General features: G+C 36.2%; 2 protein-coding genes and 1 long non-coding RNA gene across 4 annotated transcripts in view; 1 reads left to right on the top strand and 2 right to left on the bottom strand.

Annotated features, from left to right (window-relative positions):
- Positions 1–20,746, top strand: part of ZFP37 (ZFP37 zinc finger protein) — a 35,598-nt gene extending 14,852 nt beyond the window's left edge. Inside the window, exons 1-5 of the mRNA XM_072959932.1 lie at positions 7,464–7,602; positions 9,655–9,714; positions 14,783–14,909; positions 16,342–16,434; positions 18,046–20,746. Of these exons, the coding sequence (XP_072816033.1) occupies positions 9,700–9,714; positions 14,783–14,909; positions 16,342–16,434; positions 18,046–19,295 (1,485 nt within the window). The 5' untranslated portion in view covers positions 7,464–7,602; positions 9,655–9,699 and the 3' untranslated portion in view covers positions 19,296–20,746. Of the gene's footprint in view, positions 7,603–9,654; positions 9,715–14,782; positions 14,910–16,341; positions 16,435–18,045 lie in introns of the transcript that reaches the window.
- The window catches only part of SLC31A2 (solute carrier family 31 member 2), a 445,176-nt gene that overhangs the window by 67,272 nt on the left and 353,513 nt on the right, over positions 1–24,391 (bottom strand). The gene's annotated exons all lie outside the window — the stretch shown is intronic.
- On the bottom strand, positions 2,744–7,365 carry LOC140696132 (uncharacterized). 2 transcript variants are annotated; one of them, XR_012072193.1, is made up of 2 exons: positions 7,231–7,365; positions 2,744–3,180 (listed from the first exon to the last, which is right to left on the bottom strand). It is a non-coding gene; the product is annotated as an uncharacterized lncRNA (long non-coding RNA). The 2 variants fall into 2 exon arrangements; XR_012072192.1 differs by having other exon boundaries at positions 2,744–3,176.

Here is a 24,391-nt window from a genome sequence, read left to right as displayed (position 1 = left end):
GAAAATAATATCAGATGCAAACTCAGTTCTTCAGGAAGGATCAGAAATGGTGAATATAAAAGACTGTTCTAACCTGTTAATTCCTTTAGAAGTACGTTGGATTGTTTAAAACAAAACTTAAAATACTGTCTTACGTGGATGTAAGGTATTTGATGCAATACATATAACAACTCTAGCATAAACAAAGGAGGGGTGGACCTATATTGTAGTAAGATTTCTAAATTTTGTGTGCTATGCTACAATATCAATTGTTAGTAGACTGTGAAAGTCAAGGATGTATAGAGCAATCCCTAGAGAAACCATTAATTAGTAAGGCAAAGAGGCATAGCCAAAAACACAATGGATAAAGTTAAATGAACCTCTAAAAACTATTTTAAAATTCCTAATGGAAGCAGGAAGGGAGGTACAGAGGAACAAAACAAAGGGACAAATAATACGAATAATAAAATGGTGGACCTAAATCCAACCTAGCAATAATTACCTTAAAAGTTAATGAACTAAACACTCCAATTAACAGGCAGAGTTTTTATAACAGATAAAAAAGCAAGACCCAATTTTAGGCTCCCTACAAGATCCTTTAAAAAGTCACAGAAGAGTTAAAATTAAATAGATTGAAAATGATATACCATACAAATAGTAAGCATGTAAAGCCTGGAATTGCTATATTAATAACACACAAAACAGATTTCTCTTTTTTTTAAGCTCTTATCTTTTAAAAAAATGAGATATAGTTGATTTACAATATTATATACATTTCAGGTGTAGAGCATAGTGATTCACAATTTAAATATTATACTCCATTTATGGTTATTATAAAATATTGGCTATATTCCCTGTGCTATACAATATATCCTTGTAGTTTATTTATTTTATATATAGTAGTTTGTTCTTAATCCCCTACCCATATTTTGCCCCTTTCAAGTTCTTTCCTCCCCAACTGGTAACACTAGTTTGTTTTCTATATATGTGAGTGTGCTTCTTTTTTGTTACAGTCATTAGTTTGTTTTATTTTTTAGATTACACATATAAGTTATAACATACAGTATTTGTCTTTCTCTGTCTGACTTATTTCACTAACTATAATACCTTCCAAGTCCATCCATGTTGTTACAAATGGCAAAATTTTATTTTTTATGGTATAGTAGTATTCCATTATACATCTATACCACATCTTCTTTATCCATTCATCTGTTGATGGACACTTAGTTTGCTTCTGTAACTTGGCTATTGTAAATAATGCTGCTATGAACATTGGGGTGCATGTATCTTTCCAAATTAGTGTTTTCATTTTCTTTGGAGATCTATCTATCTATCTATCTCCAGGAGTGGAATTGCTGGGTCATATGGTAGTTCTATTTTTATTTTTTTGAGGAACCTCCATACTGCTTTCTACAATGGCTGCATCAGATTACATTCCCATCAGCAGTGTATAATGATGCTGTTTTGTCCACATCCTGACTGACATTTGTTATTTGTGGTCTTTTTGATGATAGCCATTCTGATAGGTATGAGGTGATAGCTCATTGTGCTTTTGATTTTCACTTCTCTAATGATTAGCGATGTTGAGCATCTTTTCATGTGTTTGTTGACCATCTGGATGTCTTCTTTAGAAAACTGTCTATCCAGTTTCTGCTCATTTTTAAATCAAAACAGACTTCTTGATAAAGAGTGTTAACAGATAAAGAGGGCCAGTTTAAAAAGATAAAAGGATTAATTCATCTGGAATACAAAACATACATAAATGTCTATGCACCTGAACAGAGCTCCAAAGTACAGACATACTTTGGAGGTGTTGCAGATTCAGTTTCAGACCACCGCTATAAAGCGAATATCCCAATAAAACAAGGTCATATGAAATTTTCAGTTTCCCAGTGGGTATATAAATTATGTTTACACTATGCTGTAGCCTGTTAAGTGTGCAATAGCATCATGCCTAAAAAATATGCATACCTTAATTTAAAAACTACTTTATTGCTAAAAAATGCTAACCATCATCTGAGCCTTCAGTGAGTTGTAATCTTTTTGTTGGTGGAGGGTTTTTGCCTTGATGTTGATGGCTGCTGACTAATCAGGGTGGTTGTTGCTGAATGTTGGGGTGGCTGTGGCAATTTCTTAAAATAAATGTTTGTGGCACCACAAAACAATTGCAATAGTGACATCAAAGATCACTGATTACAGATCACCACAACAAATAAAATAATGTAAAAGTTTGAAATACTGCAAGAATTACCAAAATGTGATACAAACACACAAGGTAAGCAAATACTGTTAGAAAAATCATGCTGATAGACTTGCTCAGTGCAAGGTTGCTGCAAACCTTCAATTTGTAAAAAACACAATTTTTTCTGCAAAGTGCAATAAAATGAGCTATGCTTGTATATGAAGCAGCAATTGAAAGAATTAAAGAGAGATATCAACAATTCAACAATCGTAACTGAAGATTTTTATATCCTTCTCTAGGCAGTTGATAGAACAACTAGACAGACAAAATTAATAAAGACATAGACTACCTGAAGAACACTATAAAAAACCTTCACCTAATTCATATTTCTAGAACATTAAGTCTACAACTGCAGAATATAAAATTTTTTCAAGTGCACATGGTATGTACACCAAGATAGAAAAACGATAAGCCACAAAACCAATCTTGATACATTTAAAGCAACTGAGATTACACAGAATATGTTCTCTGACCATAATAAAATTGTGGTGGGGATCTCTCGAGGCAGAGTCGGAGATAGAGTTGGGGTTTCAGATGTTTATTAAAGATAAACACCCATGAAAGGAGGGTAGAGAAGCAGGATTGGGCAAAGGAAGAAGTTAAAATACATTATATGCCCAACAAAGTCAGTCCGGTGAGGTGCTCTAGGCTGAATGTTTTCCTCATCCAAGTGTCCTGTATTGGACCTTTTTCACCCCATCCCAACCCTGTTCATTCACCAGACATAGACTTTCCTGGAAAGGGCATGACCTTGAGTGAGGCAGCTCTCTGTGGCTGAGGTCCATCTTTAAGCAGCTAGAAATTGTACTCCCCACAGCTGAGCAGCAAGACCTTCCTTGCAGAAGAATCTGGATATGCAGCTCTATGTCCATCATAATCCATCCCTTGCTCTGCTCAGATATACTTCTCCATACATATCTGTAGGGTACTTCTTCCTGCATTTCTGAGTCCCTCTCTGCCTGGGAAGAAATTAGGAGAGATCAGTGGGATAAACTACAGCTCCTGCAGCTACAGTGGTTTGAGGGTCACAATAGATAACATCCTCTCCCTTCTCCACTATTCATTTTCAGCTGCCTCTTCTGCGACACTCGTCATATTGCCCTTCTCAGATCAGATTTGCTGACCATGTACATTTATGGTCACAGCTGGGCAAGGGGTACTAAGTGGATCACTGGGTTTCACATTGTCCTCTCTGCCTACCTTGTGTGACAGCACCCCACTTTCTACTGATATCAGGGTTTTGTACCTCTTCTAAGATAGTACTGCTGATCCCTTAATACAAAAAGCTCCAAGTATTCAGGCAACAACCTGAAGACCTTGTAGGGGATGCTGAGGTCACAGTGATGGATGCCATGTGCTTGCTTATACCTGCTGTTCATAAATGTACCGCTTCCATCTTATAATGGGTAATCCCTAAGCCCACATAACTCATGATCTGATGGATTTGACAGGTTCTACCTTATAATGGTTGCTCTGGTGAAGTAGTCATTTAGTGTCCCGTGGTCACGAATTCTATCTTTACCAGGGTGCAGTAGTATGCCAGGAGATATTTTACAAAACCATGTAATCCTCCATTGCAGATGCCCTGGCCTTTTTCCAGAATTCCAGGAGCCTATGTTGTTTTCCCATTGGGGCTTGCCACAAACTCTACGTGGCATCTCTTCCCACCACTGATACCACCATTAAATAAACATCAGCTGTATATGAACATGAAGATCTATTTCTGGACTCTCTATTCTGTTCTGTTTATCTACTTTGACACCAATATTACATTGAATTGATTATTAACTTTATAGTAAGTTTTGAAGTCAGGTAGAGTATGGAAAATAAGCCCTCCAGCTTTGTTTTTTCTTTTTTAAAGTTGTTTTGGCACAAATTAAAATTTGAGAGTATTGTCAAATTGCCACCTACAATGTACGTATGAATAATTCCATATTTAATTCTTTCACATTGGATATTACCAATCTTTTAAATCTTTATCAATATGAAAAATTTCATTGTTTACTTTGCATATAATTAATTATTATGGAGGCATCTGTCTCATTCTGTTGGGTTTTTGACCTGTCTTTATAATTGTTTGAAGACATATACTTCTCAGGTGATAATTTAAATTTTACCTTTGTGTTTTATTCCTTTCAGAATTAACAAATTTATACACAGTCTTTTATATAATTTATATATAGTATAGAAATCAAGAAAACAAATTTTGTTTTCTTTATTTCTCTCTTTATTTTAAATTTCTTACATACCTTGAGCCTTTCCTCCCTTCTACCTTGGGATCATTCTCCACCAGGGAATTCATTCTCTTCTGGGCCTTTAACTTTCCTTTTCTGCTGCAGACTTTTACCTATTTAAATTTTCTTGTATGTTATAAATACCAGGCCAGAACCTAAATCCTCATCTTTCTCTTCCTTAATGCACACACTTCTTGAAAACTGGCATTATCTTGGTGTTTCATTTAGTTCACATTTACACTTTGGTACGATGTGGTAAATGGTTTCATCACTACTATGAAACACTTTCTAAAAAGGTCAGCTTGCTGTTACCAAATTCAAGGGACATATGTGAATTTTTGGTTGTATCTGACATTTGATGCTTCCCTCTTCTCTGAAATATTTCCCCAGTGGTTCCCCTGTCACCATGTTCCTTGATCTTCTGACCCCTTTCTCTCTCTCTCTTCTCTGTTTCTGTCCCCATTTCCTCTTTCTCTTCTCACCCCTCACCAGATGGTATCTTCCAGGCCTCCATCCTTTGTGCCTTATTTTCTCCAGTGTATGTGTTTTCCCTGATTGATTGCATCTCCTTTCTATAAAAACCTGTGAGAATCACTACTTTTATGTGTATTGTGATTGTAGTTGATTGACCTGAAGGCAATATTTGGATTATAAATTTGTATCAAAGTAAGTAGCATATCACACATCTGCACACATCAGCAGCACATAAAAAACATGCAAGTCTACACCTATTTTTTTCTCATGTGTTTAATGCCACTTCCATGGATTGTCTGACCTATGTAATATAAAAATTCACCAGAAGGTATTCTTAATGTATATGTGTATGGACTTCACAAAAGAGGGAACTGAGGAAAAGTGGCTGACCCAAGGCCCTAGAGCAAGTTCAAGACCAGGTTGAGGGGTTCTGAATTAGCCTTCAATTTAACCCTGTTCAAGACCAGGTTGAGGGGTTCTGAATTAGCCTTCAATTTAACCCTGTGAACGAAAATACTCCAGTGTGAGTGAAAATACTGCAAACATATCAGTAAGCAAAGAATGCTGAAACCAAGTCATCAGCGGCTGCCGCCACCCCCCAGTGGGGACAGGCCTGCAGCCCAGCCTCTGCAGCCACTCACAATGGTACACCCTGAGGGGACTCAGAATAAGAAAGGACAGGATACTGGCCCTAGATAGCTAGGTGCTTGTCAAAGTGTTACGGAAACGACAGGCCAGTCAAGAAACAAGCACCACTCGGAGGGTTAGAGTACTCAGATGTATTACGCCAGCGGGCTCAGAGGGGCTTCTGCTCTAAAGCTCTGAGCACCTTCAAGATGTGCACAGGAGGTTTTATAGGGTAAAGTACAAGCTTGGGGTATTTGGCCAATAGGCATGGAACAGCTTTAGAAGCATCATTATCACAAAAGTGGAGGCGGGGAGGCAGCAAACCAACATTCCAAAGCCAGATATCTCTTTGAAAATCCAGCTGGCTAGCAAAAAAACATGAACAGCAAACCAAAGCTAATTAACTTAGATTTACAAGTTAGTCCAGCAGAACTCAGATCAGTATTCCGATACTTAGATTTGTGTGTTATCTTGTTAGCACAGCCCAGCTTTTCTTTCACATTCTTAGACTTGCGAGTTATCTTGTTAGACTAGCCCGGCTTTTCCTTCACATTCCTAGTGTTAGAGCAGGCAGATAGCTAGATATGAGCAGAGAAAGGGGGACACAGACCGAATGGCAGGAATTGGGCAGAAAGGAGGGGCACAGGCCAAATGCAGGAAACCACACATCATGTAAGCAGCAGGGGTCCCTGGGCAGAGAAAGAAAAGCAGGAACCTTGGGGCTGATACAGGATCATGCCTTTTGGGATGACAAGTGGCCTGGAGAAGAACAAAGAAAGGTGAGAAGAGGGAGGAATTTCTAGTGTCCGAATATAACCTTTTGCTCATTATGCCCTCATTTCAATAAAATTAGCCTTGCAGATCAGAAGTACCCATCAGGCACTGACGCCATGACACTCCCGATCCAGACTAAATAAGGACAAAAATCCCTCCTCCCTTTGGGAAGGTGGAGCTGGGCTGATAATCAGGGAATACGACCCCAAACCCTTCCCTCCCCAGTGAATATTCCGCCCATTCATTTTTACACCCTATGCAGCTAACTTGCCAAAGAAACTCAGGGCAGCAGCTCACCTGAGCCTGCCCGCTCTCCCCTGAGAGTGTACTAACCATCCTTTAATAAATCCTCACTTTACCTTTTTTTTTAACCTTTAAGTCTTGTCTCTGAATTCTTTCTGGGAAGGGCAAGAACCTGGAACACCGGTTGCATCTATTGCAACACTAGGAGAAGACTTTTGAATTTCATTTTTCAGGATGATTATCTGAAGTTCGCCAGATGAAAGGCAACCTGACTTCCCCTCTCCCAGGGCTATGTCCAACGGAGAATATTGCACCATCCTGACTTCTGCACCTCATTTAAAACTCAGTTAAAACCCACTTCAGTAAACATACAGCAAATGCTCAATAAACATTTACTGTTATTATTATTACATCTCAGATTGGCAAAATGAGGCAATGTGATATAGGTCAACCGACTTAAGCCCTCTGAGTCTCATTCTCTTCGTCTGCTTAACACGAGGGGCTTCCCTTGCTTGGCTATGCCACTTTTCCCATCTTTGTTTTGCACCTTCCTCTGCGTTTCCATTTGCTGCACATCTTAGCTGAATAGGTCTCATTCTTATATACCTGGAATTCTTTTCTAGTTTACGTCTTTGCTCTTTCATTGTCCCCGTGTACCTTTTCCATGGCTCCCGTAATTTACCATACTTTGCTATGAGACGTCTTTTCTGTACGGCACCAACACCTATTCGAAATATGGCTCCATCCAGTTTGTCACCCTTTTCGCTCAATGGGCGCGGCCATGTTAAACCCCTGGCTCAGGGAGACTAACGACGGAAAGTCTCGCGATAAAGGCGAGTTAGGGATCGCGCGAACTTCCGCGATAGCACCGAGAGTCCGGCCGCCGGGGCATTGGAAGGGGCGGGTTGTAGCCCCGGAAGAGGCGGGAAGTTGAGGAGTCCGGTTCTCAGAAAAGGAAGTTTGAAGTCACTGGCTGCGGTGTTGGGAGTAATGGCGTCGTGTTTGGTTTGCGACTGATCGTTCGTAGAGGTCCGTATTTTCCGTTCCTGTTGTGGTTAGTAATGAAGGGGCCTTGCCCTAGATAGTGACGCCCAGAGGTGCAGCTGGTCGTGGACTCTGAGGAATGTCAGCGGCCTACTGGGGACTTAATTGGCTAGCGATTGGGCATGACCGTGTGAGTGGTTCTGGGTCTTTCGGGGTCACGGGTTGGGATGACATAGAAATCAATAATTGGGGCCCTGAAAGAAGGTATCCTTCATTAGGGTTATTTTGGGTCGGTAGGGGCTGCAGTCGGCGACTATTAGGCGCCTGTGTGGTAGCTTGGGGAGCACCCGGCTCGTGATCAGTGATCCGGGCTCCAGCCTGAATTTTAAAGTTTCCATCTAAGCTGCACTACGCGCACATCATGTGGTGGGGTTTCTTGTGTGATTTTCTTAGGCGGGTAAGGATGTTGAGGATAGAGGGAAAGTTCCCATCCTTCTCCCAGAGGTTCTGTTTCCATCCCTGAAGCTATCTCTCTGATTATATTCTCTGCTGCTAACTTTGTAGCTAGTCAGGTACTTCAAGCTGAACTCTTCCCTCAGGCGCTCTCAAAGCTTCTTTGTCATCTCCCCCTGTCCCTCAATCTTTGCGCTGTGGACAATTGCAACCACACTCCTATCAGTTTTCAACGTGAAAGTCATGACTTAACAATCTATAGCTACAGCCCAGACGTTTCTGACAAGCTCCAGATTCACAGTGGCCAACTGTCTCCTACACATCTCTGTGAGGTTTCCTTATAGACACTTCAATCTTAGCATGATTAAAATAGTTTATCATCTTCATACTTTACCTGTTCATCCTGCTATTTTCTACATCATTATAAATGGCATCACTTTTCATCCAGAGAGCCAGAGTGAAAATCCTGAAGACATCTGTTTTCTCCCCACCCTTCTCCCATATCCCATCAATCTTTTGATCCTGGTGATTTTGCCTCCCTGACATCTCTCCAGTTTGTCCTCTCCGTTCCCACTGCCATGGTCTTAGTTCAGGCTGCATCATCCCTTGCCTTTTAAACCTGTATCAGGAAAACCTTGTATCTTAGTATTGGACTCTCTGGGGAAGTCAGAGTAGGGATGGCTGATTCTATCCAGGAGACATCTTGAAAGCCTTTCTAGAGAAGGTGACATTTGAATTAAGCCTATACATTTGAACTGATCCTGTAAGTCTGTGGATGAGAATGACTATTACAGCGTATTGAATCCCTTTTTATTTTCTTTCAGGCAAACTCCCTTTAGTGAATTGTGCCCTTTAGAACTTCCTTGATATGACCTTGGGTTAAGATGTTGGTAGGACAATAGCTGATAAAGATAACTACCATTTTTTTGTTTCAAAAATAATACAACTTATTCTACAAACATTGGAAACTGGAAATGCTAAATGCAATTTAACAGAAACTACTTATAATACTGCCATCCAGAGATAACCATAACATTTTTATGTATGTTCTTTTAGACCCTTTTTTCTTGAAAATATATTTCTTTTCAATATATTTACTGTTTTATAACTTATTTTTCTTGCTTTGTAATTCAACAAGAAAATTTTTTTCCAGATCTGTAACTACTTTTCTAAAACATTTTTAATGACTGTAGTATTCTATTCTTTCAGTAATTAATTTAACCAGTCCTTATTGTTGAGCATCTAGGTGGTTTCTACTTTTTAGGTGATAAAGCAGCATTGTAATAATGAATAACCTTGCAGATATATCTCTGTGTACATCCATGCCTATTTTTTAGAATAAATAAATTTGTAGGGGTCAAGAGGGAGAAACATTCTAAACATATAATAGAGTACAAACAGTCACATTCTCAAATGAAAAACATCATACATGTTCCAACCCTTCCAGAACTGTAAATTAATAGATTGATATTATCACGGCATAATCCTTTGTGATCTCTCTGAATCTTTGAACAGGGCAGTCTCTAAAGGGTAGTCTTTTATGTAGTTGCTCTTAGAAATTTCTAGGCTGATGATTGTGGGAATCGCAGGGCTGGCTCAGACTCTCAAAGCTATCTTCTTTTTTCCCCTCCCTGCTCATCGTAGCTCTCTTTACTGATATCTGCTGCTTCTGAAGAGCAATGAAAGAAAATGGCCAAGTCTCAGGTAAGTGAACTATTTATACCCCGTTTTGTTTTCCACTATATTGGAGGCAGTTTAAAAGAATTAATTCAGTTAAATGAAAAAATGTAAATAGAGATCAGGGAAAATAAAATAGAAGATCTAGACCAAGGAAACTTGGAACATAGTCATAAAAGTTACAGGATTTTTCAGAGTTAAAGTTAAGCATACCACCTGCAATTATAAGATTTACATTGTACATTAAATGTGATAATTTCTTGAAGAAAGTAAAAATGTTTTGCACTTAGGTTTGAAGTTATTCTCCTGATGGGTCTGCATACATATGATATTATAGAGGTCAGTGCCTGTAACATTTACCAACCCATGATAAATTCCATAGCGGGTTTCCCCTAGCTGTTTCTTAAACCATTTCTCAAAATAAGTATAGGGCATAATAACAAGGCAGAATTTAATTTCTAGGCAGTAAAATTAGAGGTCCAAGTACACAGCTGCCAAACAGCCTGGCTTGATCCAAGAATAAATTCTATTATTTTGGGAGCAGCATTTTTCAACACTGAGAGTTTGTAAAATTAGTCCAGGGGATTCATGCAATTAAATGTAATACCTAATTTGCATTTTTTAACCAATAAAGGAAGTAATCAGATATTTTTCCTTTACAATGCAATAGATTGAGAGCCTTGAAGTGTGTATCAAGTGAGCATGCTTGGTGGATAGTGGAGATATAGTAAATTTGCTGATTTCTGTTGGTTTTTCACTCAGCTAAACACTGCTGCCAGAATTTTAGCTGTGATTGTCATACAGTTTTAAATGCTTTTATTTGAAAGTATATATTGTGTAATTTTTACCTGTAATATTCCATTGGTTATACCCACTATGCAGCGTATAGCTTCAGCATAGTAGTCTTTAAAATGGGCAGCATGCATTATTTAGGAGATGTGCAAGATAATTCCCTGGGGTATGGGGAGAAAAGATGAGAACTTCTACTTATATATCTTTTTAATGATCATAATATCTCAGTATTAAGTATTTATATATAATTTATAGGTTTTTAAAGGTATATATTATTGATGTGCATCCTTTTTTTTTTTTTAACTGAAAAATGTCTCACCAAGAATCACCTCATTAGAACAAAATATGCTCCTGTCAACCAGGATTTTTGGAGCTCTGTCAAAAAAAATCAGACTCAAAAACCAAATATTAGAACAAAAGATGTTCCTAGTACCTTTATTCTTGGGAAATGACATAGGTTTTAGGAGCTATGACCAGGAGCCAGGGATGAACACCAAAATATATATTTCTTGTCATATCACAGTATCATGGTTTCCAATTTTAAAAGTTTGGGGACTCTTGTCTGTTTTTCTTGAAGTGTATTTGCTGTACAGTATTATAAGTTGCAGGTGTACAATATAGTGATTCACAATTTTTAAAGGTTATATTCCATTTATAGTTAATGTAAAATATTGGCTATATTCCTCATGTTACAATATATTCTTATAGCTTATTTTGTACCTAATAGTTAGTATCTCTTAATCCCCTGTCCCTGTACTGCCCCTCCCCACTTTGCTCTCCCCACTGGTAACCACTAGTTGGCTCTCTATTTCTATGAAGACTGCTGGGTTTTGTACCTATAATTCTGTACCCAATTTCAATGTGAGGTTTTCCTCCTACATACCACCAAGCAGTCTTTCAACACCAGCTGAGTGTCCTACAATTTAACTTAATTTAATTTTGACACTGCCTACCTGGAGAAAGCATCAGATCCTACAGGTTAAGGACCTAGTCCCACAAGGCTGCTCTCCACCTCAGATGCCAGTCACAAGTCCAGATTGTTACCTTTGCGTCTGACCTACTGGCTATAAATCAGAAGTTCTCACCACCCACTCCTTTGTTCTGATTTATTTTCTAGAGGGGCCCCAGGACTTAGGAAACCAGTTTACTCACTAGATTACCAGCTTGTTACAAAGGATATTAAATGATCGGAATCAACAGTCAGGTGAAGAGATATATAGGTCCCAAACAAAGGAGTTTCTGTCCTCATGAGTTTGGGGACCACCACGTGGCACATGGGGACATTCTGGTTCACCAACCTGGAAATTTTCTGAACCCCCTTCTCGTCGGTCTTTGTGGAAGCTTCATTACATAGACATGATTGATTATCATTGGCCATTGGTGCTTTGTTCAACCTCTAGCCCCACTCCCCTCTCTAGAAATCAAGGAATGGGGCTAAAAGTTCCAACCCTCTATTGGCTGGCTTCCCTGGAAACAGCCCTCATCCTTCGGTGCTGTCTTAAGATACCTCATTAACATAACAAAATGTATTTTTATCCTTCTCCTCACTGGAACTACAAGGGTTTTTAGAAGCTCTGTGCCAGAAACAAGATGAGGTCCAAATATATTTTATTATAAGTCATAGTATCACAGTAGTTTTGGTACTAGTGCACCTCCTCATTTTCAGAGGTCATTTTCCTTTATCTCATCTCAGCCACCAGCTCCCATAGTCATATGCTAGATTTATAATTACCAGTAACTCCAAGCATTTCACCCTCTGGACATTACTTCTGTTTCTAGATTGTTTACTCTAGTATCTTGACTCCAGCAATTCTTCAGTTCTGTACAGACCTCTGATCCATTGACTCTTCATTTTCTCACTGTCCATTACATTCCTCTCCTTATTTCTTACTTTTCTTTTTTCTCAGCTTGAATTCTGTTTCTTGGTTTTTGTTAGGAGCAAGTGTCACCCCACCGAAGTCCAATTGCCTACCCATTATTGCCACACATAGATATCTATTATAATAGATGTCATGAACTTAACTGAGACAAACAGGATTTTTTGTGGTAAAACATATATAATATAAAGTTTGCCATTTTAATGATTTGTTATGTCTATAGTTCAGTTACACTAGTTATATTCACAATTTGTGCATCCATCACCACTGTCTGCTTCCAAAAATTTTTCATCACCCCAAACAGAAACTGTATACTCAAGAAGCAATAACTCCCCATTTCTCCTTCCCTCCCATGGCCCCTGGTAACTTCAAAACTACTTTCTGACTCTATGAATTTACCTATTGTAGATATTTCATATAAGTATAATCATAAAATATTTGTCCTTTTGTGTCTAACATATTTCACTTAGCATATTTTCAGGGTTTATCTATACTGTAGCATGTATCAGAACTTCATTCCTTTTTATGGCTGAATAATATTCCATTATATGTATATCCCACATTTTGTTTATCCATTCATCTGCTGATGGACACTTGGGATCTTTCTACCTTTTCACTTGATTGTGAATAAAGCTTCTATAAACATTGGTATACAAATATCTATTTGAATACCTATTCTTAAATCTTTAGGTATATACTAGGAGTAGAATTTGCAGGGTCATATGGTTATTCTGTGTTTAATTTTTGGAGGAACTGCCAGAACTGTTTTGCACAGCAGCTGCACCATTTTACATTCCCACCAGCAATTTATGAGGGTTCCAGTTTCTTCACATCATTGCTAGCACTTGTATTTTCCATTTTGTTGATCATAACCATCCTACTGGGGTAAAGTGTTATCTCATTGTGGTTTTGTTCTGCATTTCCCTAATGACTAATGAGGTTGAGCATCTTTTCATGTGCTTATTATCAATTTGCATGTCTTCTTTGGAGAAGCATGTATTCAAGTTCTTTGCCCACTTTAATTGAATCATTTGTCTTTTTATTATTGGACAAGTAGAATTCTTAATTCTACCTCTCCCCTCTACCCAGACCAGCTCTTTCTTGTCTCCTGGACTTTAATGGGATGCCAGTTGCTTGGACCAAAAACCAAGGAGTTTTAGTTGATTCCTTTCCTCGTACATTGTCTTTCAGATGTGTCTTGGTTGGATATGATTAGCATCAAATTTTAAAATAGGTAGAACTTAATCATGGTTTGAAAAGTAAGCAACAATGAGTTCATTAGCACTTTATTGTTACTAACTGATCTAAATTATTCCATTCTTCTCATTATTTCTAGATGTACATTTTAAAAATTAATTAGATTAACTATTATTTTAAATTATTTAAACTTTAAAAACAATGGTTTCTGTCTAATTTAATTTTTAAAAGTTTTTTAATGGAAAATTTAAAAATACGTAAAACTTTAGAGAGCAATATGATGAATCCCTTGTACTTCCTCATATTTTCAATAATTATCAGTATTTTACCAATCTGACATTTTCACTCTTTCTCTTTTATTTATTTGTTCTCTGGAGTTGCACATTTTAAAGCAAATCTCATTCATGGCATTTCACCACCATATACTTGCTTTGCATATTTCTGTTGCTATCTTCATGTTACAACAAGTGATACTGGTTTTCCCTTTAGTGGTTTCCTTTTAAAATACATTTATTTAAGTAAAAAAGTTGAATTGAGTTAAAACTATTAAGTCAATAATAGTGCAGGTGACATGACATGCAGATATAGTAAAACTTGTGAAGGTGATACGTTTGAGAGCATTATATTGAAATGCTCATAGGTCCTTGAATTTGTCATGTTCTTCATGTATACATGCCTTTTTACTACTTCCTTCATCTGGAATGATCCTTCTTCCTCCTCCACAGATTACCAGAGAATATACTATTCATTTTTTATGTTTCAAAAACTTTTAATTTTATCTTTACATTACAAAATTATTTTTATATTTTCACTATTCATTTTGCATAACTTTACATCTACAGAGCCCAGCTCAACTTTCCAAAATAGAATCACTCTTTCGTATTTCTATCAAAATCCATTTAACACCTTATAGCATTTATGTACTTACTTGTTTGCCTCCATCTCTAGTCTGTAAACCTTCCATGTTTTATTCATTTGTATAGTGAGCACCAAATAGTGCTAGTCATGAAGGTGCTTAATAAATGCTAATGGAAAGAGAATGAATGATTCTCAGTGGCAGTTTTTCTTCTCCTACATAGTAGAACCCAAAATTGGCCTCAAGGTAAACATCTTCTATAACATTGTGATAAACTCTGCATTAAAAAAAAAAAGCAGAAATGTTCTCATACATCTTTTACACATCACTCAGTGTTTTTTACTTTAGATTGAATAGAGATGTCCTCTTACAGGAATTTGTGTCATTCCAAGATGTGACTGTGGACTTTAATTGGGAGGAATGGCAGCAGCTAGACTATGCTCAAAGAAACCTGTACAGGGATGTGATGCTGGAGAACTATAGAAACCTTGTTTCAGTGGGTAAGGACATCTTCCCTCACCTATTAGTCACCTATTTGCTGTATAACAATTATTCCAAAATTTAGTGGTTTAAAGTAAACATTTTTTACAAACAATTTCTGTAGGTCAGGAATTTGAGCTGAGTGATTCTGGCTTGTGGTCTCCCATGTGATTGTAGTGAGATGTTAGCAGGGGCTGCATGCATTTGAAAGCTTGAATGGGACTGTACGATCCATTTCTAAGATAACTCACTCACATGACAGGAGCCTTCCGTTCCTTGCTGTTCATTGGCAGGGGATCTCCGTTCCTTGCTATATGGGCCTATTCTCGTGACGTGGCTGCTAATTTCCCCCAGAAAAAGGGATAGCAAGGAGGAAATCACAGTGCTTTTTATGACCAAGTCTCTGATATCACACACCATCTCTTCTCCCTTACTGTGTTTATTAGAAGTGAGTTTACTAAGTCCAGCCCATGCTCAAGGAGCGTGGAATTAAGCTCTACTTCTTGAAGGGAAGAGGGTGAAAGGATTTATGGGGCTATATTAAACCCACCAAAGTGCTCAACTGACTGTCTTTCCTTTATATTTTACTAAAATCTCTTGGGTCTCCTCTGAATGCTCAATGGGTTTCATCTCAAGCTATGAGTCAAAAGAATATTAATTTTGAGTACCAAATACTGATGGGCCTGAGTTCTTGATTTTTATAAATTAATTGTGATATAATGTATGCAATAAAGTGTTCAAATATTAATTACACAACTGGTGCATTTTTTCACATGTATACACCTACTTGACCACTACCTAGATCAAGGTACAGAATATTTCCAGTACTCCAGCTGGCTTCCTTGAACTCCCCTTACCATTTGTCTTCTCATAGATAACAACTTATGGTTTCTATCACCATAAATTCATTCTGTTTTTGACCTTCATGTAAGTGTAATCACACAGTATGTAAGTTTTTTTGGTCTGGCATCTTTCATTTAACATAAAATCTGTGAAACGCATTTATATTGCTGCATGTCACAGTGGTTTGTTGTTTCTTATTGTATTATATTCTGTTTAATGAGTATACATTAATTCAGCAATTTATCCATTCTACTGTTGATGGTCATTTGGGTTGTCTCAGATTTGGGCTATTATGAATAAAGTGGTTATTAACATTTTTATATTTATATCTTCTGGTAGAAATAAGCATGTCATTTCTGTTGAGTATATGCAGAGGAGTGGAATTTCTGGGTCATAGGGCATATGTATATTTAGCTTTAGTAGATAGTCCCAGTTTTCCAAAGAGATTATACCAGTTTATATCATACTAGCAATGTATGAGAGTTCTATCAACCTTTAGTAATGTCAGTCTTTAATTTTAACCATTCTGGTGCACATGTAATGGATGTGAGTTCTATGATGGTTAGTTGACCACTAACACCCAAGTCCCATATTATTTCCCATAAACAGGGTATCAGTCTCTGAATTCAGATGTAATCTTTTTGTTTAAACAAGAAGAAACATGGATGGAGGAGGGAGAAATGTCAAATTGGGCCTATTCAGGTGAGTGAGAACCTGGCAAATGGGAGGTAGGGAAGTAAGATTCATATTGATAAATGAGATGTTTGTTTCTGAAATATTTTTTAGGAAATCATTCTTTAAGGCCATAGACATTTAATAAGGGCTGAAGACAATTAATGTGGGATTGTCAAATACCTAAATGACACTTCTACATATCAAACTCCCTCACAGTACTTTTTCTTTATTTGACTTTTAGAGAAATAGGTAACCCTCTTACCCTTACTCTTGATCTTATCTAACCCATGTATTTAGGACATTTCTTAATTAGTTAGCATTCCTTTGACTAACATCTTCAGCTCTCCATTCTCCCAGAGTGGGGTTACGCTTCTCTCCTCATGCATTCATGCATTCATGTTCTCTTTCAGAGTAACGTACTTAATGATGTTCATATTCATATTCCTTCTAATTACCTTCTTTCTGTTTTTCTCATCTTCCTTTCAGTGTGAAGCATCTTGGAGTTAAAATCCTTTGCTTGTTTTTTTAAAAAATTCTCCAGGGACTCCAATAATAGAAATATTATTCCTTCTTTGCCTGTCTTCCTTTTCCACTGCTTTCTTTATGACCTTTTAATAAATCTGATTCTTTATGTCATTTTTATTATATTGGTTGTTTTCCTTCCTTTCTTCAGTGCTGCTTATTAAACTTTCATTTCCCATCTTTTCTCCCTGGCTACACCTTGTAATTTAATCTTTCATTTTTACTCCCCTTAGTTCCATCAACTTTTTTTCATTTTCCCATGTTTTTCTTTCAGTTTGTTTTTTGTACTTAAAGTTCTGATTCATGGTGATTTTCCATGTCTTAATATGCTTATCTGAGTATATTTAATTTTGCTTGGAGTTTTAACAAAATTTTCTTCTTCATGGCAAGACTTTTGAAGGGGACAGTTACCTCTGTTTATTTCTATTTTGTCTTCCAGGACCCTAAGTTTCCTCTTTTTTTTTTTTTTTCCTCCATCTCCAGCATCCAATTACCAGATGGTGCTTCTTCCTTCTTTTTTGCTTTTATCCTCCCTCTGAAACTGCCTGTTCTTCTACCTCAGGATCGTCCCCTTTAAATAGAGTCTATCTTATCCTCTGCCTTTTTACGTCATCTAACCTTTTAAGATGCATGTAGTTGGAAATCCTTTCCCTGTAGTTCTGCTCTAATCTGCCTGATTATGTATAAAATGTTTTTATATTTAGTGTGTGTTTGATATTTCTGTTGGTCACATCAACTCACTCCATCCCCTTTGCTAGCACCCTTCCTCTGTCTTTCTGAAGTTATGTTTTTGGTCTGCCTTCATTCTTCACAGAGCCTTGTGGGGGGAGTGGAGATGGAGCAGAAGTGTGTGGGGCTATGTGGGACTATGACGCTGAGCTCATCAACTCTTCTTTTTCCATTGCTCCCCTGCTCACTTCTTCTTATGTCTATTTCTTTTTCTGTCTTTGGGTTTTAATATCATCTTCTTAAATTTCAAAGTTGATCCTACTCTTTATTAGATTTCTGTCTATTTCCATTAAAATGAAGAGCTTTATTTACTTTTTGTTTTTGTGTTTTCTGTTCCTCAATGCTAAAGAGCAAAGTAACATCATTTACACTTGGGTTTTCTTTCAGACTTTGAAATTAGACCCAAAATGAAAGAATTAACTCCACAGAAGAGCATATCTGAGGTGATACTCCATAACATGATAGTGTACTCAGGTTTTGAAGACTGGAAACTCGAAGATGAGATAAGTCAGCAAGAAAACCAAGACAAGCTTTTGAACCAAGTTGCATTTATTAATCGTAAGTCACTGTCTGAGAAGATAGACCAAGAATGTAATGCACTGGGGAAAGGAGTTCATCTGAACAGAAGATCTAATGAACACATCAGAGCCTTCATACATAAATCACACCCCTTTGCACAACCGAAAATTCTAACAAGCAAAAAATCATATAAATGTGTTCAGTGTGGGAAAGCCTTCAGTGGAAAGTCAGGACTTACTGTACATCAGAGAATTCATACTGGGGAAAAACCATACAAATGTAATGAATGTGAAAAAGCCTTTATTCAGAAGTCACGACTCACTATACATCAGAGAACTCATACAGGAGAGAAACCCTATGACTGTAGTGAATGTGGGAAAGCGTTCACCCAGAAGTCAAACCTCATTAATCATCGGAGGATTCACAGAGAGGAGAAACCCTATGAATGCAATGAATGTGGGAAGGCTTTCAAGAGAAAGTCATCACTTAGTGTTCATCAAAGAACTCATACTGGGGAGAAACCATATAAATGTGATGAATGTGGAAAAGCCTTCATCTGGCAATCACAGCGCACTGTACATCAGAGAATTCATACTGGGGAGAAACCCCATAGATGTATTGAGTGTGGAAAAGCCTTCAACAGGAAGTCAGAACTTCGTGTACATCACAGAATTCATACCGGAGAGAAACCATTTGAATGTAATGACTGTAAAAAAGCCTTCATCCACAAGTCAGATCTCATTGTACATCAGAGAACTCACACTGGGGACAAAAGACATCAGTGCAATGAATGTGGGAAAGCCTTCATTCGGAGTTCAGAGTTCATTCAACATAAGAGAATTCATACTGGGGAGAAACCCTATGAATGCAGTGAATGCAGAAAAGCTTTTATCCAGAAATCACAACTCATTGTGCATCAGAGAATCCATACTGGGACAAAACCATATGAATGCACTGAATGTGGAAAAGCCTTTAGCAATAAGTCACACCTTACTGCACATCATAGAGTACATACTGGAGAAAAACCCTATCAGTGCACTGACTGTAGAAAAACTTTCAGCAGGAAATCTTCTCTCATTGTTCATCACAGAACTCATATTGAACAGAAATATTCTTAATGGAATGAGGAAACTAATTCAGTGGTCAAAATTTCATTACACTTCATGGACTTCATAGGCTAGAAAGTCTCTGGATATACTAAACATGGGAAGCTTTCAACTATAGTTCCAGAACTATTAAGTATAGAAAATTCATACTGAGAATCAACTATGAGAAATCATGTTTCCAAGAAACATTACATTGGACATCTTGGTTGAGACCAAAAAGTTTTTAAGTGTACTAGAGAAATCCCAATTACACATGATTGACCTATTCACAAAAAAGTACATATTTTTGAATGAATAAGTTGATTTATCATGACAATAAAGTGGACAACCACACGTAATCATTCTGCAAGTGATGTAAGAATGGCATTTAAACCCAAATTATCTGTTAATTGGAAATGAATATGCATTTTTTTACTGGTCTGTTTTTCCACACTAAATGACACTGTTTTCCCTACCTCTAAATGTAAAAGGACAATTTACAACTGAAGAAGCAATATGGTTTGTTACTTAACAAGAGTGTAAAGAGAGATCACGTATGGCTCTTCCCCAACTCTTTCATGATGTGTATAGACTCAAGAGAGGATGAAGCCGATGTATTTATAAAGACTTCAGAAGTCACTGGTAGTCTTAAGAAATGTTATTTGGTGTAAACATATAGAGGTAAGAAAGACACTGAATAACACAAGACTGAAAGAGGGCAGCAAAGTGTCCCTAGCCCTTGTTGGCATACTCAACACACGACAAAGGAGCTCTACACAAGGAATTTCCTGTTCAGACTCCTGTTAGTTTTCCACTCAGTATGGTATTTACACGAGTACTGTTATGCATAGTTTGGGATCGTTGTATCCTTATGATAATCAGAATTGAATTTTTTAAAGCTGCTTTTATTGGATGTTTCTACCACAAAGGCATTCTGCTAAGCATTTTGACATGTACTTTTTTATTTAATCACTACATCAAATGTATGAGACTGGCATTATCACCATTCTATAAAATGAGACAAGTGGAGCCTGGAGACGTTCCCTAATCCAGCTGAGGCCACATGGCTAGTAAGGGTTGGGATTCAAACCAGCCTTTTAGCCCTCATACTATTCTGTCCCATTGGGGTCATTGAGGAGTTGGTGCCATGCCACTTCAACTCCAGAGAGAACTGAGTTTAACTTAATTGAACATTATATGGTATTCTGTGTCCTGCCCCTAAATTTTGTTGAGTAAATTAACAAGAAACATACATTTTAAGGGGGTTATTAGATTTTATTTTCTTATATGTAGAAGCTGTTGGAGATAATACTTTTTTTGAGATATTTATCCAGAGGTACCTGTTTTGCTGCTCTATATATTTCCTTGTGACCAGCCTAAACATTAGAAATCATACTATTATTTTTCAGTTTGCTTGAAAAAAAAATTGTTTGCTTTGTTGAGCTGTTATTTTATTAACACAAATAAATTTTCTTACAAATTCAGTCATCCAAAGGCCTGCTTTACTTTTAAAAGGACAATAACCTAATCTTATATATTATAAGTATTCATTGTCAAGAAGTATTATGAAAAGAGGGATTGGTATCAAAAAACCTTTTAAAACTTTTCTTGAATGAAGGTGAAGCTCATATACCACATTGAACTTGAGCTTAAATTTTTTATAAATCAAATGCTTTCTAAGATTTTTAAATGAAAAATGTTTTAAAATTGAAATTATTGAATAATAACCATGATTATTAAATTTTAAAGTGTTTAAGCTTTCAAATAATTATTTAAACTAAAAGAAGTAAATTGCTGTCATGCAATTTTTTATTAGTCACTTTAGAAGATGACTTATATTTTTAGTGGGTTGTTAAAAAAAAACAAAAATCTGTAAAACAGAGTATACAACAGAGACCATATATGGCCCACAAAACCTTAAATATCTACTATCTGGACTGTCATAGAAACTATTTACTAATCCCTGAACTAGAACATAAACAGTAAGAAAAAGTCAATGAAAACAAAATGTGGTTCATTGAAGTGATCAATGCAATTGATAAATCTTTGGATAAACTGATCAAGAAAATGAGAAGACAGAAGTTACTAATAGGAAATAAAGGAGATGACACCACTATTCTAGAATCAATAGATAACAAGGAATTTTTTTGTAACTTCATTTCAAAAATTTGACAACTATGATGACATGGAAGAGCTCCTTGAAGTAAGTGAGTAAAAAAGAAATAGAATACTTAAGTAGCCTTATTACAGTAACAGAAGTTAAATTTATAATTTAAAATCCTCCCTGGGGAAAAAAAAATCCAGATCTAGATGCCTTCACTGGTGAATTCTATTAATATTTAAGGAAGAAATAATATTAATCCTCCAAAAACTTTCAGAAAGTAGAGGAGGACAAACATTGTCCAACTCATACTGGATCAGTAGTACCCTGAACCCAAACCAGATAAAGACATTCATAAGTAAAGAAAATTATAAGCCAAAACCCTGATGACTATAGCAGTAAGAATTCTTTAAAAATTAGTATACTGGATCCATCAATACATAAAAAATGAAATATGTCCTGATTAATTCTTGAAGGTTATTCTAGGAATTCAAGTTTTTATTTAAACATTTGGTTATCACTTCATGTAATTTACTGTATTAAAATAATGAAGGGGAAAACTCACATAATACATACATAGATACAGAAAATGTGTTTAACAAATTCAACATCCATCTGTGATGAGAACTTTTGACAAATGAGCAATATATGGTAACTTCTATACCTCTGCCATTTTTATGGTTACTACTTTCTACAAAAGATCAGAAACAAAGCAAAAATATCTGTTCTCATTTTTATTCAAATTGTAGTAGAAGTCCTGGCCAGTGTAGTAAGAGAAGGAAAAAACAGGCATACAAATAGGGACAGAAGAAATAAAGCTTTCTTTATTCACAATCAACATGATCTTAGACATGTAAAATTCTAAAGACTGTACAAAGATTAAAACTTATAAATGAATTTTGCAAGGCCCCAGGATAAAAGGCCAATATAAAAAAATTGTATTTCTATGAATTAGCAACCAAATATTGAAAAATAAGATTGAAGAATCCATTTACAGTAACATCATAAACTATAAAATAGTTAGAAATAAATTAACCAAAGGTAAGCACTGGAAACTGCAAAATATTGCTAAGAGAAACTTTAAAACTAAATACATAGAAAGATCAATCATCTTCATGGATTAGAACATGCAGTAATGTTAAGATGTTTGTCTCCACATTGGTCTATTCAATCCCAATTAAAATCCCAACAGGCTTTTTTTGTTTTGCTTTGTTTTTTCCTGGGTGAGGGGGAGAAATTGATGAGCAGATTCTAAACTTACATAGAACTGTAAAGACCTAGAAGAACCAAAATAACTTGGAAAATGAACAAAATTGGAGGATAGGTTTTTGTACTCTTACATTTATGGTTAAGAGCTGTTTTCAGTTAATTTTAATAATTTGTGAATTAAAGGTGATATATATATTTGTATATGGATATACAATTGATCAGCATAATTTGTCAAAAAGACTATCTTCTATTGAATTACCATGACATCTATATCAGAAATCAAATATGTATGACTTCTTTCTTCTTTCCACTGCTATTGACATGTATGCTTACAACATTGTCTGGGTTTTGTAATTTTCTGTTAACTCTTGAAATCAACTTTATTCTTCTTTTTTCAGAATTATTATGCCTATTCTAGACCCTTTGCATTTCCATGTCATTTAAGAATCAGCCTGTCAGTTTCTACAAAGAAAGCTGAAAGGATTTGATTGAGATTTTATTGAACCTATAAATCAATTTGGAGATAATTGATATTTTAGGAATTTGAATTTTCCTTTCTGCAAGTATGATATAACTATTTGTTTTATTTAATTTCTCTCAACAGTGTTTTGTAGTGTACAAAGTACAAGCCTTACACATATTTTGTTAAATTTTCTCCAAGAATTTCATATGCTTAGGCTGCTATTGTAAATGATATTTTATTTTCATTTCAATTCACATTTTTCATGGCCCATATATAAATACAATTATTAACTATATTTTATTCTGTAACCTTGCTTAATTCAGCTACTGGATTTATTAGTTTTTTGTAGATTCCTTAGGATTTTGTCTGTGTAAATTTTCTCTGTGTACATAAAAACTAGATTTATTTTCTCCTTTCCAATTTGTGTGCCTTTAAATTTTCTTAATTCTTTTATTTTATTCCTAGCCCACTGGCTAGAAAAACTCTAATACAATGTTAAATACATGTGAGCAAAGTGGACCTAACTGCTTTTTTCTCAGTCTTAGGAAGAAAGCATTACGTTTTCATCGTAAGGGATAATGTTAGCTGTAAAGTTTTTATTGTAGATGTCCTCTTATTAGTTTGGAAAAGTCCTTTTTATTCCTAGTCTAAGAGATTTTTTCTTTTCTTTATTGAATTCTGTCAAATGCTTTTTCTACATCGGTAGAGATATGCATATAGTTTTTCCTTTTTGTTGTATTAGTAGTTTTATTTCCTGACCTTTTTCTTTTTTAATTGAATTATAGTCAGTTTACAATGTTGGGTCAATTTCTGGTGTACAGCATAATGTTTCAGTCGTATGTATACATATATATATATTCCTTTTCATGTTCTTTTTCATTATAGGTTACTACAAGATACTGAATATAGTTCCCTGTGCTATACAGTATACATTTGTTTACCTATTTTATATATAGTAGTATCTGCAAATATCAAACTCCCAATTTAAATGGAAGGCTATTAAGAAAGAGTAAAAGGCAGTCTCAGCCTGGATGGAAGCTGACCTTTTGATGACTTACTGTCCTGATAAAGGCATCCAGAACATCTGCTAGAAACTCAAGGTACCTACCCTAAAGTAACTTGTAACTCCTTAAGGAAAAATATTTCCTGACTCACATCAGAGTCAGTCACAGTTATTGCCAGGCAACTTTTAATAACCTCGTCGCTTTTTATCTCTATAAGCTCCTGACCATTTCTCTTCCCTGGAGCACTCTTTCAGGGTTACCTGAATCTGTGTCTCCTGAATTGCAATTCTTAAGACCCCCCAAGAATTCTTTTCTTATTTGCAGATGCCTGCAGAATATTTTGGTTGACACT

Source organism: Vicugna pacos, chromosome 4 (genome assembly GCF_048564905.1).
Source record: "Vicugna pacos chromosome 4, VicPac4, whole genome shotgun sequence".
NCBI classification, from domain to species: Eukaryota; Metazoa; Chordata; class Mammalia; order Artiodactyla; family Camelidae; genus Vicugna; species Vicugna pacos.
This window is presented reverse-complemented; position numbering and strand designations above follow the sequence as displayed.